Source organism: Bombina bombina, chromosome 1, assembly GCF_027579735.1.
Source record: "Bombina bombina isolate aBomBom1 chromosome 1, aBomBom1.pri, whole genome shotgun sequence".
Taxonomy (NCBI): Eukaryota; Metazoa; Chordata; class Amphibia; order Anura; family Bombinatoridae; genus Bombina; species Bombina bombina.
This window is the reverse complement of record NC_069499.1, coordinates 1,550,349,153-1,550,375,013: the sequence shown is the minus strand read 5'-3', so window position 1 is coordinate 1,550,375,013 and position 25,861 is coordinate 1,550,349,153. Positions and strand designations below refer to the sequence as shown.

General features: G+C 41.4%; 1 protein-coding gene across 1 annotated transcript in view; it reads right to left on the bottom strand.

Moving 5' to 3' along the window:
* Positions 1–19,752: 19,752 nt before the first annotated feature.
* Positions 19,753–25,861, bottom strand: part of TSEN54 (tRNA splicing endonuclease subunit 54) — a 39,823-nt gene continuing 33,714 nt past the window's right edge. Inside the window, exon 11 of the mRNA XM_053709024.1 lies at positions 19,753–24,695. Within this exon, the coding sequence (XP_053564999.1) occupies positions 24,545–24,695 (151 nt within the window). The 3' untranslated portion in view covers positions 19,753–24,544. The remainder of the gene's footprint in view (positions 24,696–25,861) is intronic.

The window sequence follows — 25,861 nt, the reverse complement described above, 5'->3', positions numbered from 1 at the left end:
TCAAAACCAGAGCTGGTAGTCAGACGAGCCGAGTCAGGAGCCAAAGCGAGTAGTCAGTTGAGCCGGAATTAGGAACAAGGAGAACAGCAGAGTCAGAAACAAGCAGGAGGATCAGGAAGCAGGAGGGACGTCAGACAGCCAAGTAATATACAGGAACTGGAACTCACAAACAGGTCTGAGACAACGCAAGGGCAAAGCATACTGAACAGAGGCCCTTTAAATAATAAGTGATGACATCACAATTCTGAGACTGCAACCTGTCTCACATGGATGATGTACACCAGTCTGGCCATAAAAGGGAGTGAAGGAAATGAGCAGCATCACACACTATGCACCAGAGTCAGCAAGAGAGGCGGGTAAAATGGCTGCCAGCAGCACATGGCAAACAAAGCAGGGAAAAATCCTGACAGTACCCTCCCCTCAACGACCCCTCCCCCGTGGGAGGACACAAGGCTTATTGGGGAAACAGGCATGGAAGACACGTAGGAGGGCGGGAGCATGAACATCAGAGGAGGGAACCCATGAACTCTCCTCCGGACTGTAACCCCTCCATTGAACCAAATACAGTACGCGGCCCCTGGACATACGAGAGTCAATAATGCTGCTGACCTCATATTCTTCATGGTTGTCAACAAAGTTAGGACGGGGATGAGGCAACACAGTGGTAAACCGATTACAAACCAATGGTTTCAAGAGAGAGACATGAAAAACATTGGAGATGTGCATTGCAAGAGGAAGGTCAAGAGTGTAGGCCACAGGATTGACCCGTCGGAGTATTTGAAAAGGACCAACATAATGGGGAGCCAGTTTATTGGAAGGCACACGAAGGTTCAAGTTGTGGGAGGACAGCCAAACCCTCTCATCAACCTGGTAGGAAGGCGTGGGGAGCCTTTTATTATTTGTACAGGATTTGAACTGTTCTGTAAGGGGACTTAAGTTCAGTCTGAATATGAGTGAAGTAGGCATAGAGTATTTAGACACATATATTTACAAAAAATGTGGTTTCTTGGAAACAGATTTATACACAAAAAAACTGATAAAAACAATCTATTGCAATATGGTAGTTGTCATCCGAATAACATTTTCAAGGCAATACCAAAGAGCCAATTTACTAGGGTAAAAAGGATTGTTTCAGACAGTGACAAATGCAAACAGAGACTAGAAGAGATGGCTAATACATTTATTGCCAGAAAATACCCTCCAAAATTAATAGCAGAACAACTTACAACCAGGGCCGCCACTAGAAATTTTGGGGCCCCTAACTCAACCATTGATCAGGCCCCCCCCCCCTCCTTTGACATGTGCAATTTTTGACCAAGTGACTAAAACGTATATGCACTTTATTCTTAATTGTCTATTTAAACTTGGAAATGTTGTAAAGGTAGTAACATACACAAACACACTCACACATAAGGATTCACATATAGACACTCTAGCAGACACGCAAAGAAACACACTCAGACACAGAAACCCAAACAGACACTTAGCACTTGTTTACATTGACCTGACAAGTAATGAGGTAAACTACAGTTTTGTAAAAAAAGGAGATTTAGAAAACAAAATATGGAGTTCTGATGATCTTTTTGTAAAGGAAGATGACAACTAAATTATGACAACAGCATGCACTGGCTGAAAGGAAGGGCCCTGAACTGCCTAAACAATAATTTAAAGGTTAAATGGTGGAGTGGTTACTTCCGGAAAGGTCTTGTTAGTCTCAAAGTCTGTAGAAAGATATGAATAATTAGTAGTAAGGTCAAAATGTCCTAAAAAGGAACAGACAATGGACACACACACACAAACTCAAACTTGCACATACACCCAAGGAAACACCGACAGAGGCAGCCTCAGAAAACACACAAAGACATATACACACATAGAGACACCAACAGAAAACACACAAAGACATACATACACACACCCTCACTGAGACATCCACAGAAAACACACAAAGACATACACACACCTTCACAGAGACACCCACAGAAAACACATACATACATACATACACCCTCACAGAAACACCCATAGAAAAAGCTCAAAGACATATGCACACACCCTCACAGACATCCACAGATAATGCACAAAGACATACACACCCACCCTCACAGAGAGCCCACAGATAAAAAATACATACACATAGAGACACAAACCAAAGCACAAAGACATAAACACATACACCCACAGAAACACTCACAGGAGGAAACATTTATGCACCTTGCATCCCCTAAATCAACAGTGTGTGACATGCATGATAAAAAAAATGCAGAAATTAAGAGATCACTTTTTAAAGAATCATATTTGTAAACGTCCAAACAAAAATAATTCTGTGAATTCAAAATTGTACATTAATGAGCTGGGTAGATCGCTAGATGAAGAAAAGTACCTTTAAAAGGTTGACATATGTTTGTTTTTTTCCCATTTTCCCCAACCAAGAGCACCACTTCAAATATAGTGTACAAATTTTCCCATCTGTCAGCTGTACTTATGGATTTTGAAAATGCTGTACTCTATATGGTCTTGGTGGGACCATAAGCTGTGGTACTCATACCATTAGATCTGGTTAAATGCAGAATTTAGGCTTGTTGGTATGTATTTCAAAACTAAGTCAGCTGTAGTGTAAACTGAACAGTTTTAAGTTAACCTGTCTCATTTCAAACACTGAGCAATCTTAGTCTGAGAGTACAAAATTTCTGCAGATGTAAAAATCTTAGATAAAATGACTCCTTGCATCTGGAAAGTCCTTGCATAAAGGGGCAGTAAACTGGAATGTAATATATATATATATATATATATATATATATATATATATATATATATATATATATATATATATATATATATATATATATATATATATAAAATGCATATCTGCCAAAAGGGCATCTACCATTTGTGTATTGAGGAGGACCCACTTCTGCATGGCTTTAAATATAGAATTTCTACAGCATTGTCAAATAATCATAAATACACTGCTGCTAAAAAAATGTGTTTTTATGGACCCCTAGCCCCACCATACAACTACAACCACACTGAAGTTACAATCCAAAATTGCACAAAGAAATAAAAAACATTTGCTAAGTAAGTCCTACCTCCTCTGCAAATGAAAGTGATCTGCCGTCTGACTCAGGCACACACTGTACAAAGTGCCAAGTCTGTCTCACACTGAGCATAGTGGTTTAGTGCACACTAAGAAATCCTCTCAAATGCTAATACTTTACTCCTTGTAATAACATTTCCCATGCTCAATTAGCACTCTGCTGTAGTACCCACTGGTGGCTGCCAAATTTAAAAAAAAAAAATAATTTTTTTTTTTAAGTTCTTGCCTCATGGGGCCCCCCTGGCTCATTGGGCCCCTGACAGGAGTCACCCCTGTCACCCCCTGATGGTGGCCCTGCTTACAACTGCAGTTGATGAGTCTAGACAAATTCAAAAACCAAGATGTGAAAAAGAAAAAAAAACAGAATTTATGCTTACCTGAAAAATTACTTTCTCTTGCGGTGTATCCAGTCCACGGATTCATCCATTACTTGTGGGATATTCTCATTCCCTACAGGAAGTGGCAAAGAGAGCACACAGCAGAGCTGTCCATATAGCTCCCCCTCTAGCTCCACCCCCCGTCATTCGACCAAAGGTTAGGAAGAAAAAGGAGAAACCATAAGGTGCAGTGGTGAACTGTAGTTTAAATGAAAAAATATTTTACCTGACTTAAGTGCCAGGGCAGGCCGTGGACTGGATACACCGCAAGAGAAAGTAATTTATCAGGTAAGCATAAATTCTGTTTTCTCTTGCAAGGTGTATCCAGTTCACGGATTCATCCATTACTTGTGGGATACCAATACCAAAGCTTTAGGACACGGATGAAGGGAGGGAACAAGACAGGTACCTTAAACTGAAGGTACCACTGCTTGCAAAACCTTCAGTCTGAGAATCATCTAGGGCCACACTTTTAAGTGCAACAATATGATCTTTAAAGTGTATAGACATATTAGTGCAATTGGGACACATTCTGAGAGGGGGTTCCACCATGGCTTCTAAACACATTGAACAAGGATTTTCCTTAGTGTCAGACATGTTTAACAGACTAGTATTATACACAAGCAGGCTTGGAAAACACTTTAATCAAATAAAAAACACAATTTGAAAAAAACGTTACTGTGCCTTTAAGAAATAAAAAGAGCACACAATTTTACAAAACAGTGAAAAATGCACCAATCCTTTTGAAATTTTCACAGTATGTACCTAAGGCCTTAATATGATTGCACCACACGTTTCAGATCGATTAACCCCTTAATGCCCAAACCGGAGCAGCCTAAAGGCAACAACCGGTTAATTAACTACAGTACCTTGCCACAGCTTACTGCTGTGGCCCTACCTGCCCTTAGGGATCAGTTTTGGGGAAATAAAGCTTCTTTTAAGTCCTTAATCAGCAGCTGGACTCTCCATGCGAAGCAGCATGAAACTGTATTTCAATACTAACTGCGCATCTGAGGCGCGAAATTAGACCCCTCCCACTCCACTCCGGAGTTGTAAGGCCTACAAAAATCACTTCTAAGTGACTAAATTTATGCCATGTGGAAAATAACCTAACACCACATTCACTTTACCCTCCCGTAGAGAGACCCTAGTGCTTAGAGTCTGCAAAGAGAATGACTGGGGGGTGGAGCTAGAGGGACAGCTATATAGACAGCTCTGCTGTGTGCTCTCTTTGCCACTTCCTGTAGGGAATGAGAATATCCCACAAGTAATGGATGAATCCGTGGACTGGATACACCTTGCAAGAGAAAATAGTGTAATATTTGTAACACAATATAACAGATTAAGTCAAAAAATTGCAGGTGTATTGAAAAAGCACTGGCACATAATGAGGGAGTGTAATCCACAAGTTGAGGAATTTGCAAAAAAATCCTATGGTTGCATATAAAAGAAGCAAGAGTATTAAGGACTCACTTGTCCACACTGATATAGGTACTGGTAAGAAAAATGTACAGTTAACAATAGGCAGCAGTAGCAATGGATGTTATCCATGTTTGAGCTGCAGTAACTGCAGCTCTATGATAAAAGGAAAATGTTTTTATCATCCAATCAGTGGAAGGAAGTTAAATTAATAGATACTTGACATGTAGAACAACTTTTGCTGTCTATATAAATGTCTGTGTGGACTTGTTTACATTGGTGAGACCTGCAGGGAGGTAAGGGAGAGGATAACAGAACATAAGTCAAACATAAGATGTAGGAATAAAGAAGCGCCAGTGTCCTCTCACTTCCTCTCTGCAGGTCATAACATTAGTCAACTTAGATTCCAAGTAATAGATCAGGTAGTTAAACCAAGGAGGGGTGGAGATAGAGAACATATCCTCAAGATTAGAGAGATGTTTTGGATACATAAATTAGAATCTCTAATCCCCAAAGATCTTAATAAGGACTTTGATTGGAGTCTATTTTATTAAAAGTGGTGTATTCTACACAATGCATATAAACGTGTCCTTCAGAATGAACCTAAGGTAGAATTTTGGTAAATAGTTATCTGGTTAACAAATTAGACTCTATATGAAAAAATTGGATTTAAAAATTAGACTTTAAAGTATTTGCCCTCTCTAATACTTATTCTGCACACTAGCCCCTAATGCTGTTATTTTTTTTCTAGTTGGTCATATTTTCATGCTCCTCTTTTAATTGTATATATAGGTTTTTATGTTGTTTTTAATTTTTTTATATAGATGTCACTTACCTATTCCATTTAGAAAACACAAAAAATAAGAAATACATTTTGATGCAATATGACTTGCATCCACAAGATGCCGCTGTTGCAATGGTTGTGGTTTCATGGAGTGGGTAAATGGACAACATGTGCAGGTATAAAAGGCAGGAACCTGTATAATTAAAGTGTACATGACTAAAAGCCTTTTGCAGGCTTGAAACGTTATATATGTTGCTGGGACCCTATATGTAAAGCAATAACATAATTTATGCTTACCTGATAAATTCCTTTCTTCTGTAGTGTGATCAGTCCACGGGTCATCATTACTTCTGGGATATTACTCCTCCCCAACAGGAAGTGCAAGAGGATTCACCCAGCAGAGCTGCATATAGCTACTCCCCTCTACGTCACTCCCAGTCATTCGACCAAGGACCAACGAGAAAGGAAAAGCCAAGGGTGAAGTGGTGACTGGAGTATAAATTAAAAAATATTTACCTGCCTTAAAAACAGGGTGGGCCGTGGACTGATCACACTACAGAAGAAAGGAATTTATCAGGTAAGCATAAATTATGTTTTCTTCTGTTAAGTGTGATCAGTCCACGGGTCATCATTACTTCTGGGATACCAATACCAAAGCAAAAGTACACGGATGACGGGAGGGATAGGCAGGCTCTTTATACAGAAGGAACCACTGCCTGAAGAACCTTTCTCCCAAAAATAGCCTCCGATGAAGCAAAAGTGTCAAATTTGTAAAATTTGGAAAAAGTATGAAGCGAAGACCAAGTTGCAGCCTTGCAAATCTGTTCAACAGAGGCCTCATTCTTGAAGGCCCAAGTGGAAGCCACAGCTCTAGTAGAATGAGCTGTAATTCTTTCAGGAGGCTGCTGTCCAGCAGTCTCATAAGCTAAACGAATTATGCTACGAAGCCAAAAAGAAAGAGAGGTAGCGGAAGCTTTTTGACCTCTCCTCTGCCCAGAGTAAATGACAAACAGAGAAGACGTTTGTCGAAATTCCTTAGTTGCCTGTAAGTAAAATTTTAGAGCACGGACTACATCCAGGTTGTGCAGTAGACGTTCCTTCTTTGAAGAAGGATTTGGGCATAAAGAAGGAACAACAATCTCTTGATTGATATTCCTGTTAGTAACTACCTTAGGTAAGAACCCAGGTTTAGTACGCAGGACTACCTTATCCGAATGAAAAATCAAATAAGGAGAATCACAATGTAAGGCTGATAATTCAGAGACTCTTCGAGCCGAGGAAATAGCCATTAAAAATAGAACTTTCCAAGATAACAACTTTATATCAATGGAATGAAGGGGTTCAAACGGAACGCCCTGTAAAACATTAAGAACAAGGTTTAAACTCCATGGTGGAGCAACAGTTTTAAACACAGGCTTAATCCTGGTCAAAGCCTGACAAAAAGCCTGGACGTCAGGAACTTCTGACAGACGTTTGTGTAACAGAATGGACAGAGCTGAGATCTGTCCCTTTAATGAACTAGCAGATAAACCCTTTTCTAAACCTTCTTGTAGAAAAGACAATATCCTAGGAATCCTAACCTTACTCCAAGAGTAACCTTTGGATTCACACCAATATAGGTATTTACGCCATATCTTATGGTAAATCTTTCTGGTAACAGGTTTCCTAGCCTGTATTAAGGTATCAATAACTGACTCAGAAAACCCACGTCTTGATAAAATCAAGCGTTCAATTTCCAAGCAGTCAGCTTCAGAGAAGTTAGATTTTGATGTTTGAAGGGACCCTGTATCAGAAGGTCCTGCTTCAGAGGTAGAGACCAAGGTGGACAGGATGACATGTCCACCAGGTCTGCATACCAAGTCCTGCGTGGCCACGCAGGTGCTATTAGAATCACTGATGCTCTCTCTTGTTTGATTCTGGCAATCAAACGAGGAAGCAACGGGAAGGGTGGAAACACGTAAGCCATCCTGAAGTCCCAAGGTGCTGTCAGAGCATCTATCAGGACTGCTCCTGGATCCCTGGATCTGGACCCGTAACGAGGAAGCTTGGCGTTCTGTCGAGACGCCATGAGATCTATCTCTGGTTTGCCCCAACGTCGCAGTATTTGGGCAAAGACCTCCGGATGAAGTTCCCACTCCCCCGGATGAAAAGTCTGACGACTTAAGAAATCCGCCTCCCAGTTCTCCACTCCCGGGATGTGGATTGCTGACAGGTGGCAAGAGTGAGACTCTGCCCAGAGAATTATCTTTGATACTTCCATCATAGCTAGGGAGCTTCTTGTCCCTCCCTGATGGTTGATGTAAGCAACAGTCGTGATGTTGTCCGACTGAAACCTGATGAACCCCCGAGTTGTCAACTGGGGCCAAGCCAGGAGGGCATTGAGAACTGCTCTCAATTCCAGAATGTTTATTGGCAGGAGACTCTCCTCCTGACTCCATTGTCCCTGAGCCTTCAGAGAATTCCAGACGGCACCCCAACCTAGAAGGCTGGCGTCTGTTGTTACAATTGTCCAGTCTGGTCTGCTGAACGGCATCCCCCTGGACAGATGTGGCCGAGAAAGCCACCATAGAAGAGAATTTCTGGTCTCTTGATCCAGATTCAGAGAAGGGGATAAGTCTGAGTAATCCCCATTCCACTGACTTAGCATGCACAGTTGCAGTGGTCTGAGGTGTAAGCGTGCAAAGGGTACTATGTCCATTGCCGCTACCATTAAGCCGATTACCTCCATGCATTGAGCCACTGACGGGTGTTGAATGGAATGTAGGGTGCGGCAAGCACTTTGAAGTCTTGTTAGCCTGTCCTCTGTCAGGTAAATCTTCATTTCTACAGAATCTATAAGAGTCCCCAGGAAGGGAACTCTTGTGAGTGGAACGAGTGAACTCTTCTTTTCGTTCACCTTCCATCCATGTGACCTTAGAAATGCCAGCACTAACTCTGTATGAGACTTGGCAGTTTGAAAGCTTGAAGCTTGTATCAGAATGTCGTCTAGGTATGGAGCTACCGAGATTCCCCGCGGTCTTAGTACCGCCAGAAGAGCACCCAGAACCTTTGTGAAGATTCTTGGAGCTGTAGCCAATCCGAATGGAAGAGCCACAAACTGGTAATGCCTGTCTAGGAAGGCAAACCTTAGGTACCGATAATGATCTTTGTGAATCGGTATGTGAAGGTAAGCATCTTTTAAATCTACAGTGGTCATGTACTGACCCTCTTGGATCATAGGTAAAATTGTCCGAATAGTCTCCATCTTGAACGATGGAACTCTTAGGAATTTGTTTAGGATCTTTAAGTCCAGGATTGGTCTGAAAGTTCCCTCTTTTTTGGGAACCACAAACAGATTTGAGTAAAACCCCTGTCCCTGTTCCGATCGTGGAACTGGATGGATTACTCCCATTAACAAGAGCTCTTGTATGCAGCGTAGAAACGCCTCTTTCTTTGTCTGGATTGTTGACAATCTTGACAGATGAAATCTCTCTCTTGGAGGAGAGTATTTGAAGTCCAGAAGGTATCCCTGAGATATTATCTCTAGCGCCCAGGGATCCTGGACATCTCTTGCCCAAGCCTGGGCGAAGAGAGAAAGTCTGCCCCCCACTAGATCCGATCCCGGATCGGGGGCCCTCAATTCATGCTGTTTTAGGGGCAGCAGCAGGTTTCCTGGCCTGCTTGCCCTTGTTCCAGGACTGGTTAGGTTTCCAGCCTTGTCTGTAGCGAGCAACAGCTCCTTCCTGTTTTGGTGCAGAGGAAGTTGATGCTGCTCCTGCTTTGAAATTACGAAAGGAACGAAAATTAGACTGTCTAGCCTTAACTTTGGCTTTGTCCTGAGGCAGGGCATGGCCTTTACCTCCTGTAATGTCAGCGATAATCTCTTTCAACCCGGGCCCGAATAAGGTCTGCCCTTTGAAAGGTATATTAAGCAATTTAGACTTAGAAGTAACATCAGCTGACCAGGATTTTAGCCACAGCGCCCTGCGTGCCTGAATGGCGAATCCTGAATTCTTCGCCGTAAGTTTAGTAAGATGTACTACGGCCTCCGAAATGAATGAATTAGCTAGTTTAAGGACTCTAAGCCTGTCCGTAATGTCGTCCAGAGTAGCTGAACCAATGTTCTCTACCAGAGACTCAATCCAGAATGCCGCTGCAGCCGTGATCGGCGCAATGCATGCAAGGGGTTGCAATATAAAACCTTGTTGAACAAACATTTTCTTAAGGTAACCCTCTAACTTTTTATCCATTGGATCTGAAAAAGCACAGCTATCCTCCACCGGGATAGTGGTACGCTTAGCTAAGGTAGAAACTGCTCCCTCCACCTTAGGGACCGTTTGCCATAAGTCCCTTGTGGTGGCGTCTATTGGAAACATTTTTCTAAATATCGGAGGGGGTGAGAACGGCACACCGGGTCTATCCCACTCCTTAGTAACAATTTCAGTAAGTCTCTTAGGTATAGGAAAAACCTCAGTACTCGTCGGTACCGCAAAATATTTATCCAACCTACACATTTTCTCTGGTATTGCAACTGTGTTACAATCATTCAGAGCCGCTAACACCTCCCCTAGTAATACACGGAGGTTTTCCAGTTTAAATTTAAAATTTGAAATATCTGAATCCAGTCTGTTTGGATCAGAACCGTCACCCACAGAATGAAGCTCTCCGTCCTCATGTTCTGCCACCTGTGACGCAGTGTCTGACATGGCCCTAATATTATCAGCGCACTCTGTTCTCACCCCAGAGTGATCACGCTTACCTCTTAGTTCTGGTAATTTAGCCAAAACCTCAGTCATAACAGTAGCCATATCCTGTAATGTGATTTGTAATGGCCGCCCAGATGTACTCGGCGCTACAATATCACGCACCTCCCTCTGAGCGGGAGATGTAGGTACTGACACGTGAGGCGAGTTAGTCGGCATAACTCTCCCCTCGTTGTTTGGTGAAATTTGTTCAATTTGAACAGATTGACTTTTATTTAAAGTAGCATCAATACAGTTAGTACATAAATTTCTATTGGGCTCCACTTTGGCATTGCAACAAATGACACAGGTATCATCCTCTGAATCAGACATGTTTAACACACTAGCAAATAAACTTGCAACTTGGAAATACAATTCAATTAGAATAATATTAAAACGTACTGTGCCTTTAAGAAGCACAGAAGATCTATGACAGTTGAAAATTAATAAATTGAAACAGTTATAGCCTCAATCCTTGTAAACAACACAACTTTAGCAAAGGTTTAATCCCATTAGCAAAGATAACAAATTCTGAAAGCAGTAAACAAATTACAGAATAAACGTTTTTTTTTTTTTTTTTTTTTTTTTTTAATCTCAGTCAAACTACAATTCTCACAGCTCTGCTGAGAGAAATTACCTCCCTCAAAATAAGTTTTGAAGACCCCTGAGCTCTGTAGAGATGAACCGGATCATGCAGGGAATACAATGAGTTGCTGACTGAAATATTTGATGCGTAGTAAAAGCGCCAAAAACCGGCCCCTCCCCCTCACACACAGCAGTGAGGGAGAACAGAAACTGTCAGAAAACAGATTAAGCAACTGCCAAGTGGAAAAATAGTGCCCAAACATTTATTCACTCAGTACCTCAGTAAATGAAAACGATTTTACATTCCAGCAAAAACGTTAAACATAATCTCTAGTTATTAAACAGCTTTATGTATTTCTTACAGTGTAATTCTAGTGAAGTACCATTCCCCAGAATACTGAAGTGTAAAGTATACATACATGACATTATATCGGTATGGCAGGATTTTCTCATCAATTCCATTGTCAGAAAATAAAAGCTGCTACATACCTCTATGCAGATTCATCTGCCCGCTGTCCCCTGATCTGAAGTTTACCTCTCCTCAGATGGCCGAGAAACAGCAATATGATCTTAACTACTCCGGCTAAAATCATAACAAAAACTCTGGTAGATTCTTCTTCAAACTCTGCCAGAGAGGTAATAACACACTCCGGTGCTATTTTAAAATAACAAACTTTTGATTGAAGATATAAAACTAAGTATAATCACCATAGTCCTCTCACACATCCTATCTAGTCGTTGGGTGCAAGAGAATGACTGGGAGTGACGTAGAGGGGAGGAGCTATATGCAGCTCTGCTGGGTGAATCCTCTTGCACTTCCTGTTGGGGAGGAGTAATATCCCAGAAGTAATGATGACCCGTGGACTGATCACACTTAACAGAAGAAAAAGGTCTTTTATTTATTGTGGAGGCTGGAGTCTTTGAATTTTTTGGATATTGAGGAGACTTGGCAAGTCTGTCACTCCATACCCCACTGGAAAAAAGACAAGAAAAGGTGTGCTGTTTCCACAAATTTTTGGATATCACTGTATATTGCCAAAATTATGTCCAGTAATTCCTTGTCGCCAATTTCATAATTGCACTCCGGTGGAGACAATTTCTTAGAGAAGAAACCGCACGGATGCATGGAACCGTCATGCGTAGGACGTTGAGACAAGAGGGCACCTACTCCAGTCTCAGACGCATCGACCTCAAGAACGAAAGGCAAGACAGGGTTAGGATGAGCCAGAACTGGAGCGGCAGCAAAGGCAGTCTTAAGACTATCAAAGGCCTCAATGGCAGTAGGTGACCAATGGAGTGGATCATTCTCTTTACGGGTCATGTCTGTGATAGGTTTGACCAAGGAAGAAAAGTTTTTAATAAACTTTCTATAGTAATTGGGGAACCCCAAAAAACGTTGAATAGACCGAAGAGCAACTGGGCGAGGCCACTGCAGAACTGCACATAACTTGTCAGGATCCATGGAGAACCCTGCAATGGAGATAACATAACCTAGGAAGGTTACTTGAGTCTGATGGAACTCACATTTCTCGAGTTTACAAAACAGGCCGTTCTCACGTAGTCTCTGAAGAACCCGTGTAACATCAGAACGATGAACCTCAAGTGTGGGTGAGTGTATGAGGATGTTGTCTAAATACACCACAACACACTTTTGCAACATATCTTGTAGGACATCATAAATAAATTCCTGGAAAACAGCAGGAGCATTACATAGGCCAAAGGGCATTACAAGATATTCATAATGCCCGCTCCTGGTGTTAAATGCTGTTTTCCATTCGTGGCCCTCCTTGATCTTAACGTGATTGTACGCTCCTCTCAAATCAAGTTTAGAAAAGACTGTAGCTCCCTTGAGGTGGTCAAAGAGTTCCGTAATGAGCGGAATAGGGTAAGCATTCTTACTGGTAAGATGATTAAGACCCCTATAATCGATGCATGGTCTTAACTCGCCAGGAGAGCAGGATTTGCAGATGATCCCTCGTGACAGAGCATCGGAAACATACTCCTCCATAGCACAATTCTCCGCAACAGACAGAGGGTAAACCGGCCCCAAGGAGGAATGGCTCTGGGTTGCAGGTCTATGGCACAATCGTAAGACCAGTGAGGAGGCAACGTACCGGCACGCACCTTGTCAAAAACGTTTAGGAACTCTCAGTACTCCTCTGGCAATTGAGTTACCGAAGAAGTGCACAAGACTTTAACTGGTTTCCGAAGACAAGTGGAAATACATTGTGGAGATCACGACAAAATTTCGGACCTGCGCCAGTTGAGACTGGGATTGTGATTTTGGAGCCACGGATAACCCAGACAACCGGAAAATGCAGAGAATTTATCACCTGGAACTGGATGGTTTCAAAATGTAGAGCCCCAACAGCCATGGATAACGGAGCGGTTTCGTGAGTGACGAGTGCGGGCTGAAGGGGCCTGCCATCAATAGCCTCAATAGCAAGCGGAACGGACCGAGGCAAAACAGGAATGGAGTGTTTTGATACAAAAGCACTGTCAATGAAATAGACAGCAGCACCGGAGTCAACTAGAGCCTGGGTGACTATGGAGGAGTCCACCCAGGAAAGGACAACCGTGACCAAAGGTTTCTCCTTTAGCGGTTCCGGGGACGAGGATAAACCACCCAAGGTCTGCCCCCGACAGGACCTTAGGTGTGAGCGTTTTTCCGGCCGTGTAGGACAAGTCTTCAAAAGGTGGCCCTGTAACCCACAATAGAGGCAGAGCCCCTCCCTCCTCCTAAAGGCCCTCTCCGCCGCATAGAGACGCGTGAATCCCAACTGCATCTGCTCAGCGGTACCTTGTTACTCGGGACCAGGAGGCATGGGAGGAGAGGGAGGCATGGGTGGGAACGAACATGTAGGAGACAACGGAACATGAGGCTTCTGCAAGCGCTCCTTGAAAGAGGGCCTCTCTCTGAGTCTGATGTCAATTAGGATAAAAAAATACACCAATGCCTCGAGATCCTCTGGTAAATCTCTGGCAGCAACTTCGTCTTTAATCGCATCAGAGCCCATGAAAGAAGGCGGCAAGAAGGGCTTCATTGTTCCAACCTACCTCTGCGGCAAGCATACGGAACTCAATGGCATACTGAGCAACAGATCTTGCTGTATGGACATAAGTCGTTTAGCAGCAGAGGAGGAACGAGCCGGAACATCAAATACCCTTCGAAAGGAGGCCACCAATTCAGGGTAATTTGAAATCACAGGTTTATTAGTCTCCCACAAGGGATTAGCCCAGGCAAGAGCTGTGTCAGAGAGTAACGAGATGAGAAATCCCACCTTAGCTCTGTCAGAGGGAAACGCCTGAGGTATCACAAAAAAAACAAACAAACACAGGACACAGTTCTCTTTTAGCTCACAGGCTAAAGCGAATTAACCCCTTAGCAGCTAAATCATGAGATCTTCGTGACACCTCCCCTAATAAGAGATGCAAAAGGGGGTGGCTACAAGGCACTCCCGATGCGTATCACCTTGCGTTGATAACACCATTGCCAGACAAATTGCACATAACAGTTTTGCCATCAGGATGCCCTCCATTTAAAAATGACTCACTATTCGCTCTACCCAGCTGATTTAATATATTGCAGGGACCCTCCCATGCAGCCTGCAGTTTGTTCTGCCTCATAGGTGTTAGTGCAAGAACATTTTGCCCCATCTCATACGCTCCCTCTCTGGTAGTAAAATCCTTCAACTGTTTTTGTAGGAATATGGCATTATCATCTCTGGGTTTTGCAGGTACCTTCCCCAATAAGGCTTGCATCTCATCCCTGAATAACACATCATCCCCTGTTACAGAGGTGTCTGTGGAGCCTAGGTTCTTGCTACATATTGTGTGCTGTCAGTTGCTGCTTAACTACCCAGGGCTCTTGCCCTCCCACTGGAGTAGAATTCCTGTACTCCTGCACTCTGTTATGGTTGGTAGGGGGTTGACTAACTGCCCCCTCTTCTCCACTGTGGGACCTAGCTGCTGTGCCTGCTGGTGACTCTGATTCTGCACACCCATCAGTGTATCTGCTGAAGGGCACTGTGGGGCTGTGTAAATACACTTTTCTGTACTCCTCCCCCCTGTGTCTGCAGTTTGTGTCAGTCTCTGTCCCCTAGTCTGTGCAGTCTGTTTATAGGTCACATCTGAGGTTACTGGGGTCTCTGTCACCCACAATCTTTCACACTCACTTTGGGGGTTCCTCAAAGAGTATCCTGTACCCTCCTCCCCCACACACTCTGGATTCTGGGGATCTGCTGATTCTGTTATAGAGGGGGCTACATTCTCCCCCCGCTCTCTCTTACAGTACAGTCTGTCACTTCACATCCTCACACAGAAGTTGGGATCCTTCTGACACTGGTGCAGACAAGCACACATCTTCCTTCTGCCATTTATCCCATATATCCTGTCTTTTCACAGGGGACTCAATTGGTTCTGGCACAGACTGGCACACACCATCCAGCAGCCCAGTCACCCAGTTATTCTCTCCCCCGTCAGTCTCACCTCCGTCTTTAGAATCCACTGATTCAATCACAGACAGACACTCACCACTCATCTGCCTCTTCTCACAGATAGTTTCTTCCTGTACAGTTAAACTCTGTTCAGGCACAGACAGACCCACACAGTCTATCTGCCTTTCTCCCCCGTCAGCCTCACGCTGTACAGTTAACTTTAATTCTGCAGATACTGCTGGTCTAATCACTGGAAGACACACACCATCTATCCGTCATTCTCCCGTCAGTCTCTCCTCTTACAGGTTCACATCTCAGCACAGACACCCCCAGTTCAGACACAGCACTTTGCAAACATGCACTCTGTCCTCTCTCCTGGTTAGCATGTTTCTGAGCATTTTTACACAAAGCCCTTTTCACATAAGGGTCTACAACTAATGTCACTAGGTCACATGTAGCATTGTCAGGCACATAAAGAGATAACAATCTACCCAGATCAGTACCCAGTAAAACATAATTAGGAATATTTTCAGATACCCCCACATTTCTTAAACCTCTCCCCGCTCCCCAATCAAGATATACACGTGCCATAGGCACTGCAAGTTTAATTCCCCCAATCCCTTTAACTGTTACAGTCCTGCCAGGAATAATGTCAATAGAGCTCACCAGCCCTGGACGCACAAGATTCACTGCTGCATCTGTGTCCCGAAGCCCAAGTGTTACCTTAGTTCCGACAAGCACAGGTTGCAAGTTCTCCTGGTCGCTTTCCTCTGGACGTGTAACAATCAAAACAGATGCTGGTACTTCTGAGGGATTACCCACTCCAGCTAATTGCTCCAAGTTAATCTTCTCTGGGCAAGTGGAGCTGATGTGGCCCACTTTGTTGTAAGCAAAACACCTGTGGGTATTCCCCCTGCCCAGGTGCAGCACTCAGCCCTCCTTTCCCAGAGGGAGCAGACACATTAAACAAAGGCACAGCAGGTTTTGTGAAGGGGGGTCGTGCAGCAGCTCCTTTCCAGGTGGATCCCCCCTTAATAAAGGATTTTCTCCCATTCCCTGGTGACCTGTTGGCTGTGTAAAAATCAGCCAGCTCACCAGCTTCCAATGCTGTTATGGGTTTATGATCCAAAACCCATTCTTGAACTTCTGCTGGGCACAGCTGCATAAATTGCTCCTTCACTATCAGATCTTCCAGCTCCTCTATAGTGGCAACCTTTAGCTTGATCCACTGTTTAAAGGCTGTAATCAGGTTTCCAACAGCTGCAGTATAGCTCTCTGACAAACCTTTCTGCAGAGAACGGAATTTCTTCCTGTACACCTCAGGAGTAAGATTATACCTCCTCTGCAGTGCAGCTTTAATGGAATCACAGTCCTGATCAAACTCTGGGGGTAGTTCAGCAAAAGCCTCCAGTGCAGGACCTTTCAGGCCAGGGGTAAGGTACTTGGCCCACTGCTCCCTTGGCAGCTGGAACCGTCTACAAACTTTCTCAAATCTTCTCTGCACGCACTATGGGAACAGGTGGGTCTCTAGGTTCACTAACAGGTGAGACCATCCCTCTCTCCAACCGTACAAGCTGTAGCTGATACTCTCTCTCAGCCTGTCTTTCAGTAGTCTGTCTCTAATAAAAATTGGCAATCAGCTCCATGCGCAAACTTGCATCCACTGATCCCATATATTTCAGAGCAGTTTGCAAATAACAATCCAATGGATCCTCAGATCCTGATGAATCGCTACACCCAGCTGCAGACACCTCTCCTGGGGCTTCAGCTAGGGTGGCTTGGCTGTTATCATATTCAAAAAGAGCTTGAATTAGTCCATCTTTGTTCTTTCCACGGGTTGGGATATCACAGTCCAATGGATCCTCAGATCCTGATGAATCGCTACCCCCAGCTGCAGAAACCTGTCCTGGGGCTTCAGCTGGGGTGGCTTGGCTGTTATCATATTCAAAAAGAGCTTGAATTAGTCCATCTTTGTTCTTTCCACGGGTTGGGATATCACGCTCCTGGCAGCATGTCTTTCGTCTGCTGCTCGTATGTCTCCATAGCAAAAATAAAATAGAAAAGAAAAACAGAGAATAGGGAAGGGGACTGTTTGCAATGTGTAACTATATAATGCACTGAGTTTTAGCCTTTGCAAATTGTAAGAAACTATTTCTTTTAGTAACAGGATTTTCACACTAGCAAATCCACAAGCACTAAAATCTAATAGAAAATTATCTACACCGCTGGCCACCAATTTGTGACGACCAAGGTTAACCAACCCTGCGCCAGTCACTTGTTTGGCACAAAAAGGGTTATCAGACCCCTTCTACTGTCACTAATATATCACAATCTATCCACATCAGGCAAGCTTGTGATTTAGTTCAGTGGGTGCAAGGGTTAACAACAGTCTCTAGTCTGTACTAGACTTAAAGGAAATGCCACCCACATTAAACTAACTATAATATCTAAGCTGCCACCACTTATGATTTATTAAAGGGAAAATCCTAAGGAAAAACCCAGACTTACAAATTAACTCAGAATACCATTTAGCAGAAAATAACCTAAAATATACAGTTCTAATACTCCAGTCCTTTCAGTAACGTGGTTCAATTATTAGACAAAGGCCAAAGCTTAATAAAGGAATTATTTATTATGCCAAAAATATTATGCACAATGCATTATTAATAAAAAGTTGTTACAAATAAAATTACACACAGCAAACAGTTTTTCAAATAAAAAAAAAGAAAAACAGATTGCATACTTTACTAGTCTCAAGATCTGTGCCCGGGAGATGGCATGAAGCAATGGGTCCTTACTCTGTAGAACAGCTCCCCTTGTAAGAATGACAATTTAATTGTAAAAACACAAGACTCTTATACATTTTCTCAATAGATCAGGTTGCCTGACCTCAAACCCTTAAGCAGGGGCTGGCCCGGGAAACCCCCTATATTTTACAACAGTCAAACTTTAAGTACCTTTGGTTGACTGCTAGATACATCCATTTTCATATAGACAAAGAGGCAATCTCTTATTTACATTGTGAGAATCAATTTGATACCAAATATGACATGGTTGTCATATTTCCCTTTATTTAAGGTCATAACATGTTTTAAACACATCTACATGGTACCAATGTCCCTTTATTGATCTTATCAGTTTCTGGGAAGAGGCACTGTTCTGTGTCTATAAAAATTTACACTTTTACGGCCTGAATGCACCAATGCCTATATGATAACATTTATTCAAGTGGTACTCTGAAACAATTTATAATGGGGTCTGGTTTTATCACACAAAAAAAACAAACATAAACACAGGACACAGTTCTCTTTTTAGCTCACAGGCTAAAGAGAATGAACCCCTTAGCAGCTAAATCATGAGGTATTCCTGACAATGCCCCTCTCTCTCTCCCTTTTGTACTCCCCCCCCCTCTCTCTCCCTTTTGTACTCTCTCTCTGCCCCTTTTGTAATCCCCCTCTCTTGTACTCTCTTCTTTCTCTATGTGCACCCCCTCTCTCCACCCTTGTACTTTCCCTCTCTCTTCATTTCTTCTCCACCCTCTCTCTCTCTTGTACTCCCCTTCTTTCTCTCCCTTTTGTACTACCCCTCTCTTTCCCTTTTGTACTTCCCCTCTCTCTCTCCGTTTTGTACTGCCTTTCTCTCCCTTTTGTACTGCCTCTCTCTCCCTTTTGTACTGCCTCTCTCTCCCTTTTGTACTCTCCTCTTTCTCTCTGTGCTCCCCCTATCTCTCCCCCCTTGTACTTTTCCTCTCTCTCCATTTCTTTTCCTCCCTCTCCTTCCCTATGTTATACACCCTTATCTCCTTTTATCTATATATATAAAAATCATGTTTTTTTTGGGGGGGGGGGCCCTTCATGAATTCTTGCACTGGAGCCCTGAGGCTTCTAGTTACGCCTCTACTGCTATGTACAACTGAAATGCACCTATGCACAATTACATTTTGTCCTCTATCCCTTCAAATAAAGAAGGTTCATGATACCCCCAATTCTTATGCTAAATGGAAGGTTTCAAACCTGGATATGTTGAATTTAATTTGCCAATATCCTCACTTTCAAAGATTCTGGAGCACGCTGGAGTTCCGATTATCTTACGTCATTTGTGCTTCAGATTAATATGGAAGGAAATAATTTAATTAGATTGAAACAGAACAGAAAAGTTACTGACCTTTCTCATACTGTATATTGTAATGAAACTGTAGCAAGATGAATGATCTTAAAATTTTGGATATGAAACCATCCACTGACTTTAGCTGTGTTAAAACAAAAATGGAAAGAACCAGGTGATCCAGGAATAATATGACACTTTGGGTGAACTTAACAATAGGATAAGTAAATTCATGAGAAAGAGGGGTGCTTTTATTGTAAGATTATCAAGTTCAAGACAGATTTTATATACTGTATGTTCAGGAACTCACAGTTGAGTAACAAACAGGCTCTTTATTTTGACAATTCATAGGGAGTTAAATGTTTCAGGCACTCAAAATTTCCTCAGTAGCTAGGGACTTTAAAGGGACACTAAACAAAAATGTTTTCTTTCCTGATTAAGAGAGCATGCAATTTTAATCAACTTTCTAATTTACTCCTATTATCAATTTTTCTTCGTTCTCTTGCTATCTTTATTTAAAAAGCTGGAATGTGATGCATAGGAGCTGGCCCATTTTTGGTTGAGAACCTGGGATATGCTTGCTTATTGGTGGGTAAATGTAAGCCTCCAATAAGCAAGCGCTATCCATGGTGCTGAACCTAAAGTGGGCTGGCTGCTAAGATTTATATTCCTGCTTTTAAAATAAAGATAGCAAGACAATTTGGGTTCAGTGTCCCTTTAAGCAGCCAATCAGGATGCTAGTCTAGGGACTTGCAAGGAAGCATGTATCAGACATGTGCAGGCACAGTCATGTTATTTCCATATTCAGTTTAAAGAAGTTTATTTTGAAATCTCATGAGATTTCAGTGAAATCTCAAAGGATCACAGTAAAGCAAAGACATCTGCACATATTAAGCAAATGGGCTGTTTTTTTCTTTTTCAACATATAGCGGAGAGCAAATGAAAGATAGCCAATCACGGAGCACTACTGTGAGCGGAAGAATTTTTGAGGTAAATATTTTTACATTGAGATGTTCAGGTGATATTTTCTTCAACCCTTTCGCTGCTAAGCCTTTTTTCACCCCAGTGCTGAGCCAAGTTTAAAGGGACAGTCTACACCAGAATTTGTATTGTTTTAAAAGATAGATAATCCCTTTATTACCCATTTCCCAGTTTTGCATAACTAACACATTTATAATAATATACTTTTAACCTCTGTGATTATCTTGTATCTAAGCCTCTGCAAACTGCCCCTTTTTTCAGTTCTTTTGACAGACTTGCAATCTAGCCAATCAGTGCCTGCTCCCAGATAACTTCTCGTGCACGAGCACAGTGTTATCTATATCAGTGATTTTTAACCTTTTTTTTGCCATGGCACACTTTTTTACATTAAAAAATCCCGTGGCACACCACCATCCCAAAATTTTTAAAAAAATCACACATTGTAGCCTAATACAGCATATATATATATACACATACACACAAACACACACATACTGTATGTATTGAGCTGTTATGCCATGTCACCTACAAACTACCCCTGCACTGGGAGTAAAAAACAAGCAAAGTTTAAAAAATATGTCACACTGTTGTCAGTCTGCCGTGGCACACCTGAGGATCTCTCACGGCACACTGGTTGAAAAACACTGAGCTATATGAAATACGTGAAGTAACACCCTCTAGTGGTGAAAAACTGTTAAAATGCAATCTGAAAGAGGTGGGCTTCAAGGTCTAAGAAATTAGCATATGAACCTCCTAGGTTAAGCTTTCAACTAAGAATACCAAGAGAACAAAGCAAAATTGGTGATAAAAGTAAATTGGAAAATTGTTTAAAATGACATGCTCTATCTGAATCATGAAAGTTTATTTTGGCCTAGACTGTCCCTTTAAGCTTTTTTTGATACCTAGATTTAAACACTATTGTAAGTCAGATTTAATACACACAAATTATATAGTTTTTTTTTTCCAGCAGGCCCAGCAGTCACAATATACCATTACATTTATAATTCATGGCATACGAGATAGCTGTGGCAAAAACTGTAATAAAGAATATGTATAATTGTTTCTTAGATTCTAGCAAATAATACTGAAAATGGCCAAGTAACCACTCCTGCTACTGTGATCACATTACTAAATTGTCATAATGGGTAGCCAAATGTGACATAGGGACCCATACAGGCTTTTGGGTGTTATAATACAGATTAGGGAGGCCCGTTTTCCAGAACAGAAATAAAAGCACTTTATTTCTTGCAAGGTGTTCGTTCTTACCACAGTGATCACCTGCCTAAACAGACAAAATGTATCCTTTTTTTGAGAGAGGGGCATTAGCCATTCCCAAGCAAATCCCCATGTCTTTATTTTCCAAGACTTAATTTGAAAGAGCAGGTGACTCTTTGAAATAAGGGGTATTGGAGGTTTGTAGCTGCTATGGGAGCTGAGATTGAGGGGTTTGAAGAACCTCCCCCATCCAACTACAGTGAGTTTCCTGGTTCTGCCCCTTTTGCGACTTCACAAAGAAGTGCTGCCCACTAGGCCACCAACGATTCCCGCCCTGTAGTGAGGGGGACTGCCGAAAAAAGTGTTTGATCAGCGATCTCCTGCATGCAGAGAAAAGCTTGTCATGCGCCTACACTTAGCAATGTGCATGACGAGAATGCCTCATCATGCGCATCGAAGGGGTAAAGAACATTTTTCTGTCATTTTAAAGTCTGCATATAAGCATGAGAATGGGCATCTGTAATAAAGGTGGGGTTGCAAACAAAATATTAAATGTAACTTAAATTAGTTTTACAGAATAAGCATTTTTTCCATGAACTGGTGTATAGTTTGGGTGTGTTAATGAGTAATGTAAACTATGATTTACCACTGAACGGCTAAGTTGTAAATATTAATAATTGTGCTGTTTCACTGCAAGTTTTAGTTTTTTTAATATAAAATATACAATTTTAAAAATAGCTAACAAACATAAAAATCACCGTTTGCAATAGCTACACTTGATGCTTGTTTGGTTTGTTGTATACCTTAAGAAAATCCTATAACGCCCTCTAGCAATGTAAAAGAATATTGGACCCCTTTTTCTGTTTGTCTTATACAAAATAGTGCTTTTTAGTATAAAATACTTTTTTTTGGAAACATGTTCTTGAGCTTTAAGAAAATTTACCTCATGTAAGATTACAAAGTGGTTGCTTTTCACTTTGAAATAAATGTAAGTAAATATAGCATTTATAAGTAAGAAATTCAATGACTGTACAATCAATAAATTACTGGAAGTAATAGACCTGACAAAATCTCTTTACTAGAGCCCTATTGGTTATTCGCATTGAGTATCTGATCTGTTATGTATTTGACCATTTTCCTTTTGTTCTCATGTGACAACTCACATGCCCCTAAAACAGCCAGGTCCATATATATTTATGTAAGGGGATATAAACATCAAATCTGAGTTTATAAGCAATTTTACAGTATACATATGGTTTGTAAGATTGTTTTAGGAAATACTTTCACAGCTTTTTTCATGTGACACACCATGCATAAGGCTGCGTACACTAATTCCCTTCTCATGCAGGATCTGAGCGTCAGTGACACTGCACACTACATCACTTCTGGCACTCAGAGCCTGCCCCAGAGGCAGAACCTTTTTCCACTTTCTGAAATGAGTTTTTTTTTTGTGAAATTTTTTCTGCAGGTCATTTTAAAACTAAAATAAATTTTAAATTAGGCAGTTACACTAAAGCACCAGCTCAATTACAACGGGTTGATCAACTGGAGAATAAAGCAATTTTTAAAGATTTTAATGTTTTATAATATAATGCAGTAGATGAAAGTAAAGTTGCATTGCAAATTAGCCGCAGAGAAAAAAAAAACGACGTTTTTTAAAGCGTCTTATTTGTAATTATGAATTTGTTTCCTTTGCTCTTGGTCTAACATTACATAATTATAAGGTAAAATTTGGTTATAAAAAGGTGCATTGCTCAAAAGAACATCCTACATTCATAAGTTTCAACTTTACAGACTCGGAAAGGCTAGGGGCAGTGTTGAAAAAAATCACTGAGAGCCAGCCACTAATGTGCTGCTGCTTTGCAGACCTGCTCTATATTGTACTGTTCTTTTCGAACAGTGCTTTGCCCTGACTGCACTGTGCTAAGGAAAACTTACACTGTGCAGGCAGAGCACAGCACTATTTGCAGAGAACAGCCTGATATGGAGCAGCGCTGCAAAGCACTGTGCTAAGGAAAACTTACACTGTGCAGGCAGAGCACAGCACTATTTGCAGAGAACAGCCTGATATGGAGCAGCGCTGCAAAGCACTGTGCTATGGAAAACTTACACAGTGCAGCAAGAGCACAGCACTATTTGCAGAGAAAAGCCTGATATGGAGCAGAGCTGCAAAGCACTGTGCTATGGAAAACTTACACAGTGCAGCAAGAGCACAGCACTATTTGCAGAGAACAGCCTGATATGGGGCAGCGCTGCAAAGCAAAAGCGTTAACAGTTCCTGCATGTGTCCGGTATGTTGCATTTTCTGCAATGACATCTCAGATCACAGCATGTTCTGCCTTGGGGAAGCCTGCAAAAGAGGGCAATGAGCGTACAAGTGACCAATCACTGCATATTTGGCAGATCTCTTGTACAATAAACTGTTTCAATAAAGTGATGATGTTTTCTAGGAGCATTTTTTTTCTAAATGTATGTATATTGCAAAATTTAATCAAGTACAATTTGAAAGGCACCACTAATCGTTTCAAATTTCACTTTTTATATTTCTTTAAAACATGCTATAGGTGGAAGATTTTGAATTAAAAGTTAATTTTCCCCCTTTGGTACCATAAAAAGGCATTGGTGTCAATTAAATAAACCCGTTTCTATATTTAAAATGTCATATATATTAATTTCTTGAAAAGAGCTCTTTTATTTTTCTGGTTTGTTTTTTCTTCCTGAAATATAAAAGAACTAAAATGATCTGCACACAAGCAAAAAAAAATGGTCTCAAAAATATGAATAAATCATGTCACACAAGCCAGGTCCAACCGCTTTGACTTTCTTCAGGGATACACATCTACAGGCAGCTGGAAGTCCTTAAAGGAATAAAAAGCCAATTCGCCTGGTTCCACAAGTGCAAAAACCACTGGGACTTCTCCACTCTGATAGGCCAGGATCTTGATAGTGCGAAGTCTGGGGATGTTCTCGTCAAAGCTGCAAAAGAGAAGTAGTAAGGATTAATGGAGGTAATATAGCTTGATTCAAAACATGATTGGTTGAATGAAAGAGAACGTCAATATTGAAATTTAGTTTACAGTTACATATTTAAAATGACATTACTGTAAAATGTTCTCACTCTTAAAAGGTTTGTTTTTATTTCATACTCGCATTTTCATGACTATAAGTTAAAGTAATTTTCAACTGCATATTTGTCATCGGGATTTAAACTTTCTTTCATGATGATGCAGATAGAACATACAATTTAACAACTTTCCAATTTATTAATATTATCAAATTTGCTTAATTTTCTTGGTGTCCTTTGCGAAGGAGCATCAATGCACTATTGGGAGCTGGCTGAACACATTGGTTGAGCCAATGACAAAAGGAATAGTAGTGCAGTCACCAATCACCAGTTAGCTCCCAGTAGTGCATTCCTGCTCCTGAGCTTACCTAGGTATGTTTTCCAACAAATGATACTAGGAGAACAAAGCAAATCTGATAATATAAGTGTATTGGGAAGTTTAAAATGACATGCTCTATCTGAATCATGAACGTTTAATTTAACTCTCCATTTAAAAGACTAAAATCATTGATTACTAAGAGTAGTTGCATCATTGCCTTGTCTTTGTTTAAGTATAATGTTTCAATCATAGAAAAAAAATCTAAATCTGTTTCAAATAATTATCTAACAATATTCTGGGTCTCACGAAATACGCACAAACCACAATATTGTGTTTAGCTAGGGTTATTGGTTAGAAACACAGTTTTTTAAAAAAAATTTGTTATATTTTTATAACACACACACACACACATATATATATATAATATATACACACATATATATATACTCTTTTACTCAATATGACCCACCTAGGGTAGGATACAGCAGAGGCAGAAGCCTACGCAATAGGCTAGTGATCACTGATCCGACACACTGCTATAGATCACAACACTGGCTAACTTACAAGAAACTTGGGTGTTATTGGTGCATTAGTTGCATAACATGCAAAAGTATGATTCCAGGCACTCTTTTTGCTCAACATGTGAATTTTACAGAGAAGAACTTTCCTGTAGTATATCAGTCCGATCCTGACTAAACAGTGCAATCCAGTCCCGAAATACCAGGCAATCCCTCTATGAAGGAGAGAAACGGCAAAACC